Source organism: Stenella coeruleoalba (genome assembly GCF_951394435.1).
Source record: "Stenella coeruleoalba genome assembly, chromosome: 13".
Classification (NCBI taxonomy): domain Eukaryota; kingdom Metazoa; phylum Chordata; class Mammalia; order Artiodactyla; family Delphinidae; genus Stenella; species Stenella coeruleoalba.
Window position 1 is genome coordinate 59,794,287 of NC_137159.1, and position 13,897 is coordinate 59,808,183.

The window sequence follows — 13,897 nt, forward strand, 5'->3', positions numbered from 1 at the left end:
AGGCACTCTGAGTCATTCTCCTAACGAATCACTCCATGTTTTAGGTGTTTTCCAAACTGTTTGAAGTTACTAGACGTCGAATGGTTCATCGTGCTCTTTCATCAGCACAGCGACAGAGACTGTCATCCAACAATAACAAGAAGAAAAATTAGACAGTATTTTTAACTTTTTTCTCTATCCGAAGTGTTCACACTTACACATGTAGGACAATAAGCAGGACCGTCTGGGCCGGTCTGCATAAATGCTGTATACATACCAGATTTGATGCTGCATATAGGGTATGGAATTGCACATCCATCTCATAGGAATTGTAAATGGTTTGAATAGGAGGAAAGTAATTTTTGTTGCATTATAAAATGTCTAACTGCATTATTTGTAGCATCATAACTTTTTTTGGGAGAAGCACCTTTTTATTTCCCACATTCCTGGTTATTTTCTTCATTGCTTTGAATTGAATTTTTATATATTTTTATATGTAACTCTTTTTTTACCTCATGTTTTTATTTGTTTTGCACATTTCTCATACCACAGGTATTGAAGCCCCTGGGTGATAATTTGATGGAGGAAAACATAAGGCAGTCTGTAACAAACTCTATCAAAGCAGGCCTGACTGACCAGGTGTCTCATCATGCCAGATTAAAGACAGACTGACAGTTCATCTCCTCATGGACTCCACTCTTTCTTTTTTTCATGCTTGCTGTACAATGAGAACTCAAATAAAAATAAACCAAAGTTTACAATCAACTGTAGAAGTAGTTTAGATAACTGGCTTCACAGATGGCTGCCACAGAGTGTGAAATTGTTTGTTGGTTTTAAGCATTCTGTTCATGGCTCCTAAGGCATGAAGACTGGCTGAGGAGCATTAGTTTTCATGCACACTTGTACCATGTTTAATTCTTTTTTTCCCCTTTTTACTTAATCTAATGTTAGTGAAATTTGTCTTATGTAAAGGATATTTCAGGGAAATATTTTAAGAAATCTATTTAGAGTCTCTTTAACACAGTGTCCCATTGAAATTTTAATTTTTAGAGAAGTTATGAATCACTGTATCAAGAATCAGATTGGAATGACAATGAAGCCTTTATTGAGCCACGACATTAAAAGTATATATTGCTTTACTGCCTTCAATACCAGTATTACATAAATGCATGTATCAGAAACTTCACAGAAATTACATGACAACTCTTGTAGCTAAGAAAGTGATTCTGAGGTGTACATTTGTCTTGCCTTTTTAAATTTATAAACCTGCCCTAAAAGGAGATGCATATCTGGGAAACTGAACTGTCTTTATGCAGTTTAGCCTTCATGTACATAAAATATGCCGTTAATTTATTGGGGGAGAAATTCCATCCAAAAATGTTGCCTACAGCTATGAGTTAAGAGTGTCTATACAGTGTGTAGCTTTTATTTTCTAAAATCACAGGTAGGGCATGTATATGAATTATAAATATATAAATACGATTTTGTATTAAAAGTTTTGTAGTTTATGACAAAATCTGGTTCTGTGGTAGGCTAATGAGTACAGTCCCTGTGAAGGAATGTTTGTGGCTCATGTCAGTGTGTGAATGCATAGACAATTTGAAGTTTTTGATATATTTGTGATATTTATCTTCTTGAGCACTGCAGTCTCACCACCCTCCCCCCACCCCCTCCCCCCAGGGGAATTCAATGGGAATGTTTATCGTGACTTTGTCCTCTGTTGCATTTTAAAGTTCCTTCCTGTAATTTATTTTCAGTACATAATTAAAAATTTGTATATATAAAATGGAACTTGTGATTTTTTTTTTTAAGGAATTCTTCAAATATGTATTCCATTACATAAACCTATTTGTTTATACTGAAAAGAGCATGAGTGGGAAACACCCAAGTGAGAGCTGTAAGGTATCGTACCTCATACCTCGAATCTAAGCTTGTAAAAAGTTATTTTTCTGTGTCTGTCTCTGTTAGGGAAAACTTGTTGTGATTAGCCTAGGGGATTTATTAATTTTGTTTCTCTCTTTTTTGTGGTGTACGTAAGGCTAACATTCTGTAATACTTTTGTAGCCTTCTCTATGAACACCTATTAAAGCGTCTAGTTTGGTTATTAAGTGAAGAGAACTCAGGTGTTGAGTTGCATGGCCGAAAGCTCTAACTTTACTTTGGTTGATATATCCGCCTCCTGCTTCAGATCCTGTTTTTATATGGATTGTATTTGTTTCCATCTGTATTAAACTGCTACCAACTCATCTGTTCTTAAACAGAATCCACCTGAAATGTGTCTCTTTTTATTTCTTTTACCACCCTGTTTTATGAATGCCGTAGACTGTTTTTATGAATGGAAAAAATAAAAAGTTTGTTGTATAATAGCAATTCTTCTGAAATTAAAGACAGGTTGGTTATTTATTTATTTTTAAGCAAAAGTGCTGTGAAATCTAAACCATTGGATTTCTTAGTATTTCTTGTTGGAAAGAGTGTTTTCCCCAAAGATACAATTCTATAAAGGATTCTAAGAAAGTACTTTGGTTTCAGCTGGAAGACTCTGAATATTGCTACACAGGAAGCAATAAAAGGGAATAAAGACAAACTCAAAACTGTTTGCTGAAATAAGTTTTGTGTTAGTATATTTTCTGTGGTATAATTTTTTAGTAATTTATATTATAAGGTAGGTTTTTAAAAAAGAAACCCAATAACAAACAGTCTATCTTCCTAATTAAGACATAAATAATTTACTTTTGTGGAAGGGACAGTCATTTGTGACCCTACTATTGAGTATGCCTTGTATGTCTCTCATGAAGATAGCTAGTCATCCTTGCTTCACTGAACGTATTCTACTTGTGAAGCTGAAGAGCAGTATTTAATTTTTGAGGGTTATATTTTCGATGAACTTTGAGCAGGGCTTCCTTTAGTTATTTTACTCCCACAATTGGGCTAGCTACTAGGGACTTGACCTTGCTGTAGGCGTGAGTGCTGCTGGTGTTAGTTACATTGTTTCATTATTGTGGGATTAAAAAAATTGTTTTTTGGTCTTAACTTGGTTAAGAGCCTATTAAAATATACCATGAAATTTCAGAAAACACTGACGTTGCTGTTAGTGGTCCACTGAGGTCAAACGGCCTTACGGAAAGCTTTCTGATGAGCTGCTTCTCTGCTAGTGCGGGTTGCTTGGGTCTGTTGCACACACTTTTAGGTTTCAGCAGCTTCATTCCTGGCTTGAATTTTCCCGTACTTTGACCATAATTGATCTGTGCGCCTAAATGTTTTTCCATTTGTGTCCTGGTTGTGGGGTGATGGTGAGAACCAGCTTGGAGAGCTGGCAGCTGTTCCAGGCAGCCATCTTACTTGGCCAGAGTTTACTAATCAAATGACTGTCTTACTTGGATTCAGTCTGGAGCCTCTGTCAGAGAGAATCCTTCCACTTGGCTTTTGGGCAAACAAAGCTACATTAGAGCTTTCCCAAGCAGGACAGAGAAATGCCACCTTCTCTACCTAAGTCTTCTATCAGATCCTAGGAATTTTTCTCTCCAGATTTGCAGTTTGCTGGAATTTAGGCTGAAGAATTGATCTACCCTTGACATACTTGAGTGCGATACAGCTCCTATCATGTTCTCTTTAGGTTTGTGACGTTTTCGATTCTTCAGTGCCAAAGCTAGCAGCTGACCAGGTCAAAAGTGCCTAAAGATTGTAAAAAAGCTTAGGAGAAGAGGGGATCGTAGCCTTTGCATAGCTCAGTCAAGCACTTAAATATACATTAGCACTTTTTGTACAACAGTCGTGTGGTAGGAAACCACTTTATCAAAAAAGGTGTCTCAGGTATCTCAGGCTTGCAAACCAGCATTCTGCAACTCCACACCTCCAAGGGTTTGGGTCAGTGGAAGGTTTCAGACACAGATGAGTAACATTCCTAACTCAAAGCTCTGTCTTAGCTGCATTCTGAAAAGTACTAAATGTGGAGAAAAAAGATTCTGTTAATACTGAAACAAGGTGAAAATTACCCATAATACTACATTAAAAACACAAGTCACATGAGGCAAGAAGTGAAAATCTTCCAGTCCTTTTGATACACCCCAGAGGTAACCGTATATTTGGTGTGTGTGTTGTGGAAATCTTTCCCTGTGCTTATTGACACGTCACTATACTGCATAAAACATACTCAATTTTTATTTTACACAAAAATAGAATTACCCTGTACGTGATATATTTTTTTCATATAACTGACATTCTAGGCCATTAAGTAATTCTTTAATGCTCACATGGTTGCTTTGACCCTTCTGAGGATAAGAGGGGTTTTGAGGAGAGAGCACTAGACCTTGGATCTCTGCTAACAGTTTCCTTACTTTTTATGACAATTCCTGCCCTCTCACAGGATTGGTGAGAGAATCAAATATGAAAAGAAGCAAGTAGCATAGAAAATTTGTACTCAGTTTTGCTTGTCTTAAGTCTCCATCTGCTGGCTCTATTTGGCCAATAGTCTGTCTGATAACTACTTCCTGAAGCTTGACCGTAACGATTTTTTTTTTTTTTTTTTTTTGGTGGGGCATGGGAGTAATTTGGGCTGTTATTTAAATAACAGTTATTTTTAAGCTTTCTGACAAATACGTTTATATGGCAAACAACGCGGTCATTGTGGAGGAAAATGGGTCTATAGCTACTGACAGAGCAAGCAAGAAAGGTCATCTAAAATGGCATAGTTTAGATTTCCCAAACACAAAACGTGAAGACTCCGTAAACACTTATGTAACCTAGAACTGGAAGAATACTTGAATTTCAACTCCAGGAAAAGGAGATGGACCTTGGAGTTAAAACGGAACTTTGTTCCCAGCACCACCACTTCCAAGCTTTGTGAACTTGGGCAAACGCTTAGGTAACAGCTGAGCCTCACCTTCTTCATCTATAAAATGGAGATAATACCTACCTCTCAGGGTTGTGAGGAGGATGAGATGAAAACACATATCAACATCCTGGTAGACATTCTTCTGAATCCCTTTTATGGGGATGATACTTGTGAAACGTGCATCTATCCTTCCAAACCATACGTACTTAATTTTACACCCTTTGCTTCCTGAAGAGAAAAAACATGATGAACCTTGGAGGGTGGTGGTCATTGTTATTTTGTCTATGGAGAAAAGCAGTATCAGTAAGTTCTTTTTTCCTCAACTGGATTAAGCTCCTTGGAAAGAAGAAACCATACTTCATGCATCTTTTAATCTTTCATATTATCTAGTATTTTTGTATATGGTAAATGCTCAGTATTTTTTTTTTTTTAATGAAAGCCTCTTTCTTTCTTTATGGCTGTGTTGGGTCTTAGTTTCTGTGCGAGGGCTTTCTCTAGTTGTGGTGAGCGGGGGCCACTCTTCATCGCGGTGCATGGGCCTCTCACTGTCACGGCCTCTCCCTTTGTGGAACACAAGCTCCAAATGCGCAGGCTCAGTAGTTGTGGCTCACGGGCCCAGTTGCTCCATGGCACGTGGGATCTTCCCAGACCAGGGCTCGAACCCGTGACCCCTGCGTTGGCAGGCAGATTCCCAACCACTGCACCACAAGGGAAGCCCTCAGAGTATTTTAACATGGGCTGGACTGTTCAACTTCATCCCCTTCACCCACCTTCTGTCCGCTATACATGAGCGAGGTGGTTACGTGGCAGCTATGGGCCCGAAAGTATCAATGTTTTGCATTATTTCCCCTTGGCCTCAAGATGCGAAGGAACATGATCATTAAGTAAAAAGTATCTGCTATAATAACTTTGGGGTAGAGTGAGGTTAGGTTACCCTTAAGGATTTGGATTATCTTTAGAACTTTAGTATTTGATCTAATGCAGCTTAAGTATCTGCTCTTAAGTCCTTAACAGAATTGGGTTTATAGACCTGTGCAGTAAGGAGATAAGGGTTTTTATATACATCGAGTATCTCTAGAAATGCTAGCACTGCTTAGAACAGAGGAGAGAGCAGTTCTTCCAGGGAGGATTGAAGGTTTTACAGGAGGCAAAACCCCCAAACTAAGACATTTAGCATCTAAACGAAATACCGCCAATGCTGGTGTAATAATAACCTTGGGGTGGGTATTTTAATGTCCGTTTTGATAGAGGAGTCATCTGAGGCTCACAGAGGTTAGCCACTTTATTTTTTTTGGTGAGAAGATAAAGGGTCTTTGTTTTTATTTCCACTGCCTCCGAGCAGGCTTATTCCATTTAGAGCATTACTTCTCTCCCCTTCTAGGGCACTGCATCAGAGCATGAGGGACAGAACAAAGAACCAGCCAAGAAGAAAAGGAAAAAGAAGTGAAATGCCTGAGTTAATGTGAACTTTGGGGCTTCTGCTTGCTTTTTACCCAACAAGCAACAATGCCCCCTTGTCCTACAGCCTGCACCAACGTTGGCATCTTGGTTCTGAACTCAATTGCACCGTCAATTAGAGGCAATCATTCTTGGCAAGTCCTGCTACTGAAAAATGGCTGGCCTTAGGCAAGCCCTTTTGTAAAAAGCACGGCTGAAAGCCTGAGTTTAGGAGCCTGCACCGCCCCGATGAAACTCCACGGGAGCAAATACAGAGCCTCCAGGCAGAGCTACCATCCAGGCTGGCTTCATTTTTCCAGGGAGCCTTTGGTGAGTTCAATTATCTGGTAAATACCCAGTGCTTCCCCCTCGGGAATCCCGTATCTGCTTTCCATCCCAGTTGGGTTGGAAGGGGTTTTACAATCCATGGTCACTTCCTTCCTGAGGCACCGGTCAATATCGGCTGTACTGAAGAAGGCGACTGACTGGGGGCAAGTCATTCAGACCCAGCTTGTAGGCAAACATGCACCTGGTCAAGAGGCTGGCGATCTGCAGGGCGAGGGCAGCACAGTAGCAGTCCTCCTCCCGCACCAGGTAGCGAACCTCATCATGGGTGCTGATGCAGAAGCACCCATCGATGGCGAACACCTCAAACAGCCACTTCATGGCCACAAGCATGAGGTGTAAGTAGTCCGCGGCGGAGCTTTGCACCGCTCGATTCACACAGCTGGTCATAAACGCCCCCCTGGACAGCAGAGGGCTCCAGGGCTCGGCTGCTGCAGCAGCCCAGCACCGGGGTACTGGTGTGTCAGACATCGCAATGCTCTCCAGCTTATTGAACGTTTCTGACTCTGTGTCCCCCATCCAGGCTTATTCAGCAACCTCCTCCCACTTCTTCCATTGTGATTTCCTAGAAGCTTCTCTGGATCTTGCATAGATCCAGCAGGGAAACCAAGCCGTCCTCCATCCTGTCCACAGGGAGGTCCAACTCCCTCACCAGCCACTCGCCCTCATCTAACAGCCGATAGCTGCAGTGGCCCTTGGTGACTGCATACATCTGTCGGGCCTTCTCAGCTACCTCCTGCCGCGTGAGCCAGTGGTTGAACTGCATTAGGAGGCGCTCAGCGAAGGGCTGCCCCCCCCATAGATGCAGCCATAGTTGAAGACCTTGGTGTGCTCATGGGTGATGCCCACTGTGGCAGCTCTCTTGCTGTGTAGATTGGTGCCCCTGCTCTTCCTGCCCTGCAGTGTCATCCACCCAAAGGCCGTGCAGCCATGCACGCCAGCAAAGTGGGCGTCTCCAAGCACAGCTGCAATCCACAGCGCCTGTGAGCCCACGTCAGCACCCACGAGGGCGTAGCTGGGTGGGACCTGCACCATGGCCTTCAACTCACTGCCTACTCGGTCAGGTCGGGCGTTGCTGGCAATGAGCCAGGTGGGCTCTACAGCCCACGTGATGGGCTGTAGTTGGTGATGGTGCCAGCGGTCACCCCCTGGGGCAGGATGGCCCCATAGCGGCCTTCCTCATCATAGTTTGGGTGCCTGGTCACAGCACGGGGCAGAGCTGACCTGGGCAGCCACACCACCATCTGGGACCTGATACATTTATGGGCATTCCTACAAAAAGAAATCATTTTGTTGATTTCCAAGGCACGGGGCCCACTGGCAACTCCTGGGCCAGCCTGCAGGGTGCCGTCCGCCATCTTGGGCAGGAAGTCTTTGGCGAAGGGGCTGCCAGCATTGCAGCTGTTACCATCCTTGTGAGGCAGCTTGAAGAACCAGCAGCCGGGGATATCCACATCATTGTAGGGTCCGTTGCCATGGTGATAAGCTGGCTGGCTGGCTTTTGGGCCACCAGCAGCAGTCAGAGCTAGGAACTGACCTGGAACTGCCACTCGCAAGTTCTCCATCCTGGCCTCGGCCTCCACTTCTAAGCGGCCCATTTCTCCCACCGTCTGCCACATGGCGCTGCAGTCAGTGAGCAGGAACTCCTCAGCCAGGTCTGCCTCCTGCGGCTCCAGCTGCTGCTTCCCCTGTTCAAGACAGTGCTTCCTGTACAGGGACTCGATGGCTATGTAGGGGCAGGCGCCCCCAGGGTCGGCCACTTTTACCAAAGGGTTCTGGGATTGGAAGCCAGGTCTACTGGCTTTAGAGTCCAAATAGCCAGGAACTGTCCACGCTATTGCACTGCTGTGAAAAATAAACAGTCCTGCACAGGCAGGGGAAGGGAGAGGGAAAGAGGTCAACAGCAAGGAGGACTGCAGCAGTGGGCCAGTTGGGCTCCAGGATGGGAGGGGGTTGTAGGGCAGAGATGGATGGAGTGGTGGGAGAGGAAGTTGTGAGACACCAGTCTGATTGTGAAGTGCCTTACGGACCCTGTAGACAGACTTGGCATGCAGATGTTAAGCATACACGGTGATTCTTAGAAAAATGGAAGTTCAGCAGGTTTTAATTGTCTAGATAATTTCTCAAAGTGTGGTTTTATGTATTTTTAAATCAATCACCCGGAGTGCTTGTTTTAAATGCACAGTATTGCCCCGCCCCACACTGTACGATGAACTCAAATCTGTGTGTCTAATAGGCCTCTCAGATCATTCTGATGCACCCTGGAGCTGAAGGATTTGAGAAGTGTTTCCTAATGGGTAGTAGGGTGATCAATTTCTGCTGATTTTATACTGACTAGGAAAGTTCTGCAGACAGCTGAAATTATGTTCTTATGTTGTTTACCTAAGAGGGAGGTGGAGCCTGTGTTGGAAAGGACAGCTATTAACAGTAGATTAAAAGTATATTCTTCTAGGGCTTCCCTGGTGGCGCAGTGGTTAAGAATCTGCCTGCCAATGCAGAGGACACGGGTTCGAGCCCTGGTCCGGGAGGATCCCACATGCTGCGGAGCAACTAAGCCCATGCGCCACAACTATGGAGCCTGCGCTCTAGAGCCCACAAGCCACAACTACTGAAGCCCGCGCACCAAGAGCCTGTGCTCCACAACAAGAGAAGCCACCGCAATGAGAAGTCCATGCACCGCAATGAAGAGTAGCCCCCGCTCACCACAACTAGAGAAAGCCCACACGCAGCAACAAAGACCCAACACAGCCAAAAATAAAATAAATTTTTTAAAAAGTATATTCTTCCATATTAAAGTGAATATTGTCTCTCCCAAATTACAGACCCATTTTTAACCTTAGACATTCTTTTAAAACTGCCGCTCTGGACTTCCCTGGTGGCGCAGTGGTTGAGAATCTGCCTGCCAATGCAGGGGACACAGGTTCGAGCCCTGGTCTGGGAGGATCCCACATGCCGCGGAGCAACTGGGCCCGTGAGCCACAATTACTGAGCCTGCGCGTCTGGAGCCCGTGCTCTGCAACAAGAGAGGCCGCGACAGTGAGAGGCCCGCGCACCGCGATGAAGAGTGGCCCCAACTTGCCGCAACTAGAGAAAGCCCTCGCACAGAGACGAAGACCCAACACAGCCATAAATAAATAAAATTAAAAACAAAAAAAAAAAACCCCCTGCCGCTCTGCTTCCCAAGCTTTGGACTGGTTCTCTCTTAAACACTTTCCTCGAGGAACAAAGTAGTTTTAGGCACAGCTGATCATCACAGTTGTCTTATTTCATTTCATTAGGGAAATGTTTAAGAGTAAGATTTTCATAGTGTTCCTTGCTTCATCCACCTTTGAATGCAAAGAAAAGAACTCCAGGGCTAAATCGTAAATGTCTTTATGAATCAGCAGAGATTACACCTCCTATCGAAGTATAATCTTCAAAAGATCAAACTTGACTGTTATACACATATAATGAGTATTAGTCAAATTTATTCACCTCTTTAATGAGGAAACGGATAAGATGGCAAAGCTGGTTTGAAGCAGAATCGGAGGAACAGGAATTATGCGGTCTACCAGGAAGGGTGTTTTGAAATGAGTGTGCTGAGTGATCTGAGCCCTCCAAAATGAATAGCAAAGTCAGGCATGTAGCTCAGCAAGTCTCAAAGTTTTGTTCTCAGTATCCCTTAATACTCTTAAAAACTGAGGATCCCAATGATCTATCAATATTAACCTTATTAGAAACTAAAACACAAATGTTTAAGTATTCGTTATCGTGGACCCTTGAACAAGGTGAGGGTTAGGGTTACCCACCCTTCCCACAGTCAAAAATCCAGGAATAGCTTTACCGTCCGCCCTTTGTCTTGGGTTCTACATCTCTGGGTCCAACCAACCATGGATCATGTAGCACAGCAGTTGGTATCTAAGGGAAAATATCCGTTTATAAGTTGACCTGCGCAGTTCAAACCCGTGTGTTCAAGGGTCAACTGTATTTTAAAAATAAAAATAACAAGCCCATTATATGTTAACATTTTTTAATGAAAAATAACTTCAGATATATTTTGAGAAAAGAGGCATTGTTTTACACTTTTGCAAATAGAACACTTAATTGGCTTATCAGAAGACAGCTGAATCCTTATATCAATTTCTGCGTTCATATGTTGCAATATATTGTTTTTGGTTGAAGTATATGAGGAAAATTTGGCCTCACAGAGTTATGTAGTTGGAAAGGGAGGACCTTACAAAATCCCTAAAGTGTCTTGGGAACCCTCAGCGGTCCTTAGATTACACTTTGAGAACCACTGCCCTAGATTAAGAAATACCCTGGCAGGCATGTTAAACAAAGCACCAGTATGACCTTGAAAGGACATGCTGTAACTGTCTTTGGTTATTTCCAAGTTTTGGATGATTTTTCTTAATACTTCAAGGCCTATGTCATGCTCCTGTCACCAGAAACAGACTGGGTCAGACAGACCAAATTCCACTTGTGAACAGTGGGAATTGGGACTATATTGTAAACTCATTTCTTTAAACAATCCCCCTAAATAAAAACATCTTTTTTTCCTTTCATTATAAAATGCAAGAAATTTAGAAGATATAAAAACCAATTATCTTGAATACTTTGAACTTCTTGGAGATAAACACTGATACCTTCTTCCTTTTTTTGTTTTAACTTTTTATTTTATATTGGAGTATCGCCAATTAACAACGTTGTGATAGTTTCAGGCGCACAGCAAAGGGACTCAGCCATACATACACATGTGTATCATGTGGATACACATGAATGGGGGTATCCATTCACCCCCAAACTCCCCTCCCATCCAGGCTGCCACATAACATTGAGAAGAGTTCCCTGTGCTATACAGTAGGTCCTTGTTGGTTATTCATTTTCTTTTTTTTGTTGTTGTTTGTTTGTTTTTGTACGCAGGCCTCTCACTGTTGTGGCCTCTCCCGTTGCAGAGCACAGGCTCCGGACGCGCAGGCCCAGCGGCCATGGCTCACGGGCCCAGCCGCTCCGCGGCATGTGGGATCTTCCAGGACCGGGGCACGAACCCATGTCCCCTGCATCGGCAGGCGGACTCTCAATCACTGCGCCACCAGGGAAGCCCGGTTATTCATTTTCTAAAAGTTCCCCAGGTGATTCTATTGTGCACTTAGGACTGAGAACCGCTACCTAGTCTAACCCCATTTTCTTTTTCTCTTTTTTTAACATCTTTATTGGAGTATAATTGCTTTACAATGTTGTGTTAGTTTCTGCTGTATAACACAGTGAGTCAGCTATACGTATACATATATCCCCATATCCCCTCCCTCTTGCCTCTCCCTCCCACCCTCCGTATCCCACCCCTCTAGGTGGTCACAAAGCACCAAGTTTATCTCCCTGTGCTATGCAGCTGCTACTCTCTCACTTCATCCCAGCTTACTCTTCCCCCTCCCCGTGTCCTCAAGTTCATTCTCTACGTCTGCGTCTTTATTCCTGTCCTGCCCCTACGTTCTTCAGAACTTTTTTTTTTTTTTAGATTCCATATATATGTGTTAGCATACGGTATTCGTTTTTCTCTTTCTGACTTACTTCACTCTGTGTGACAGACTCTAGGTCCATCCACCTCACTACAAATAACTCCATTTCTTTTTATGGCTGAGTAATATTCCATTGTATATATGTGCCACATCTTCTTTATCCATTCCTCTGTTCATGGGCATTTAGGTTGCTTCCATGTCCTGGCTATTGTAAATACTGCTGCAATGAACTTTGGAGTGCATGTGTCTTTTTGAATTAAGCACGGGAGTGGGATTGCTGGGTCACATGGTAGTTCTAATTTTAGTTTTTTAAGGAACCTCCATACTGTTCTCCATAGAGTTTTTTTACATGTAAGACATTTTGTATTATTTCTGGTCTTTACAACAGTGCTTGAAAGTTTTCAAGGATGACAAAGCTGAGGCTGAGAGAGGCAAAGCAAACTGCCTTGGGCACATAGCTACTAGCTTTTTCTATTCTAATCAGACGTTTTAGTTCTAAGGTAGAATCCTCTCTAGCTAGTCTACATGGGAAGGGATTCACAAAGGCTATTAGAAATTTGTGGAATTTCTGGAGAAGCTAGGTTGAGCTTCTCGGAACAACTCTCAGAACCACACCTCAGATTTGACCATGTAACGGAGCCCAGCCAAAACACATGGACTCTGCTGTGGACGCTGGAGACAGTCCCGTCACCACTTGACTTCAGAACTGGCTGCCTTTGCTGGCCTGGACCTTCTCTGTTTTCTCAGAAAATTCACTTTCAAAACAAAGTCTTACACATGTATATCTGATTGGTAGACTCTAACACACCTGTTGTGTTAATTTCAAAATTTCAATGTATTTTTAAAAAGTTATTCCAGATGAGGGAGGTAGGATTTATACTTGGAGAATTATCCAAGTGAGAAGAAGCTGTTTGAAAGATTTGGTGTAGGGACAGATGTCCACCGCAGTCACCCTCTGGAGGCCCAACATCAATGTACACCCTCCCTCCATCCTTAAGTCTCTAGCCTGCAGAACACAATGCAACAACCCCTTATACAAAATATGCTACTCTGTCCTCAAAACGGGAAGCCCCAAATTTCAGTTGATTGCATTCAGCTCCATATTCAGAATTTTGATGTTCATTCTTCTAATTTAAACACACTCTTTTCTTAATGCCCTGCTAGCCATGGATAAATTGTAAAATAAATCCACAGAGGCTATATACACTATATATCTGGGGAAGGGAGAGGGGAAAAATTTAACATATATTCTTATATAACGTAACTCACCTGCAGGGGAAATATAAGGCTATAGTTGATATTTACCCACTCCATGTTCCCTTTGCCCTCAGCCACAACTTGGTCTGCCTTTACCTGGTGGAGTGACCCTAACCTTCACTCCTGAGCATCTGAGTTCTTGGTGGCCCTCTACTTCTCTAAGGTTGCTCTAGTCCTGCTAACTTGCAGCATTCCATGGGGAGGTACAAGGAGGACCCCTCAGTTTGTGAACATTGCTTCGGCCTGTCTAAGGAAGCACTCCTATTTTCCCTAACACCCAAGATCAACGGCCTCAGCTGAAACGGTCGGCACTCCCCACTGCACCCCATCTTATTTGCTGGTTTAGTGGCGTGGTGCAAGGAACCTGAAATGGCCAAGTGCCAGTCTCAACTGGTAGAAAGATTCCCCTGGTGGAAACATTTCTCTTTCGACATTTTCTATATCACATCCATTGGCACTTAATTATCTTCCCTTTAGAACTGTTCTGCATACCCTGATTTTTTGAGTCATCGGAGAAGCTTAACCTTCAGGGTAGGTATGGAGGTATATCAAA

The 13,897-nt window shown here is 43.2% G+C and overlaps 1 protein-coding gene and 1 pseudogene across 4 annotated transcripts in view; one reads left to right on the forward strand and one right to left on the reverse strand.

Moving 5' to 3' along the window:
- ATL2 (atlastin GTPase 2) overlaps positions 1–5,844 on the forward strand; it is a 66,952-nt gene extending 61,108 nt beyond the window's left edge. For 2 of the 3 annotated variants that reach the window (XM_079940391.1, XM_079940392.1), the window contains exon 13: positions 532–5,844. In XM_079940391.1, the coding sequence (XP_079796517.1) occupies positions 532–651 (120 nt within the window). In that variant the 3' untranslated portion in view covers positions 652–5,844. Of the gene's footprint in view, positions 1–44 lie in introns of all 3 variants that reach the window. The other variant, XM_079940393.1, reaches the window with a different exon arrangement.
- A 436-nt stretch (positions 5,845–6,280) lies between these two features.
- On the reverse strand, positions 6,281–13,401 carry LOC307196043 (DNA polymerase subunit gamma-1-like; annotated as a pseudogene). The gene is made up of 2 exons: positions 13,357–13,401; positions 6,281–8,505 (listed from the first exon to the last, which is right to left on the reverse strand). The product of its transcript is annotated as a DNA polymerase subunit gamma-1-like (transcript).
- Positions 13,402–13,897: the final 496 nt, after the last annotated feature.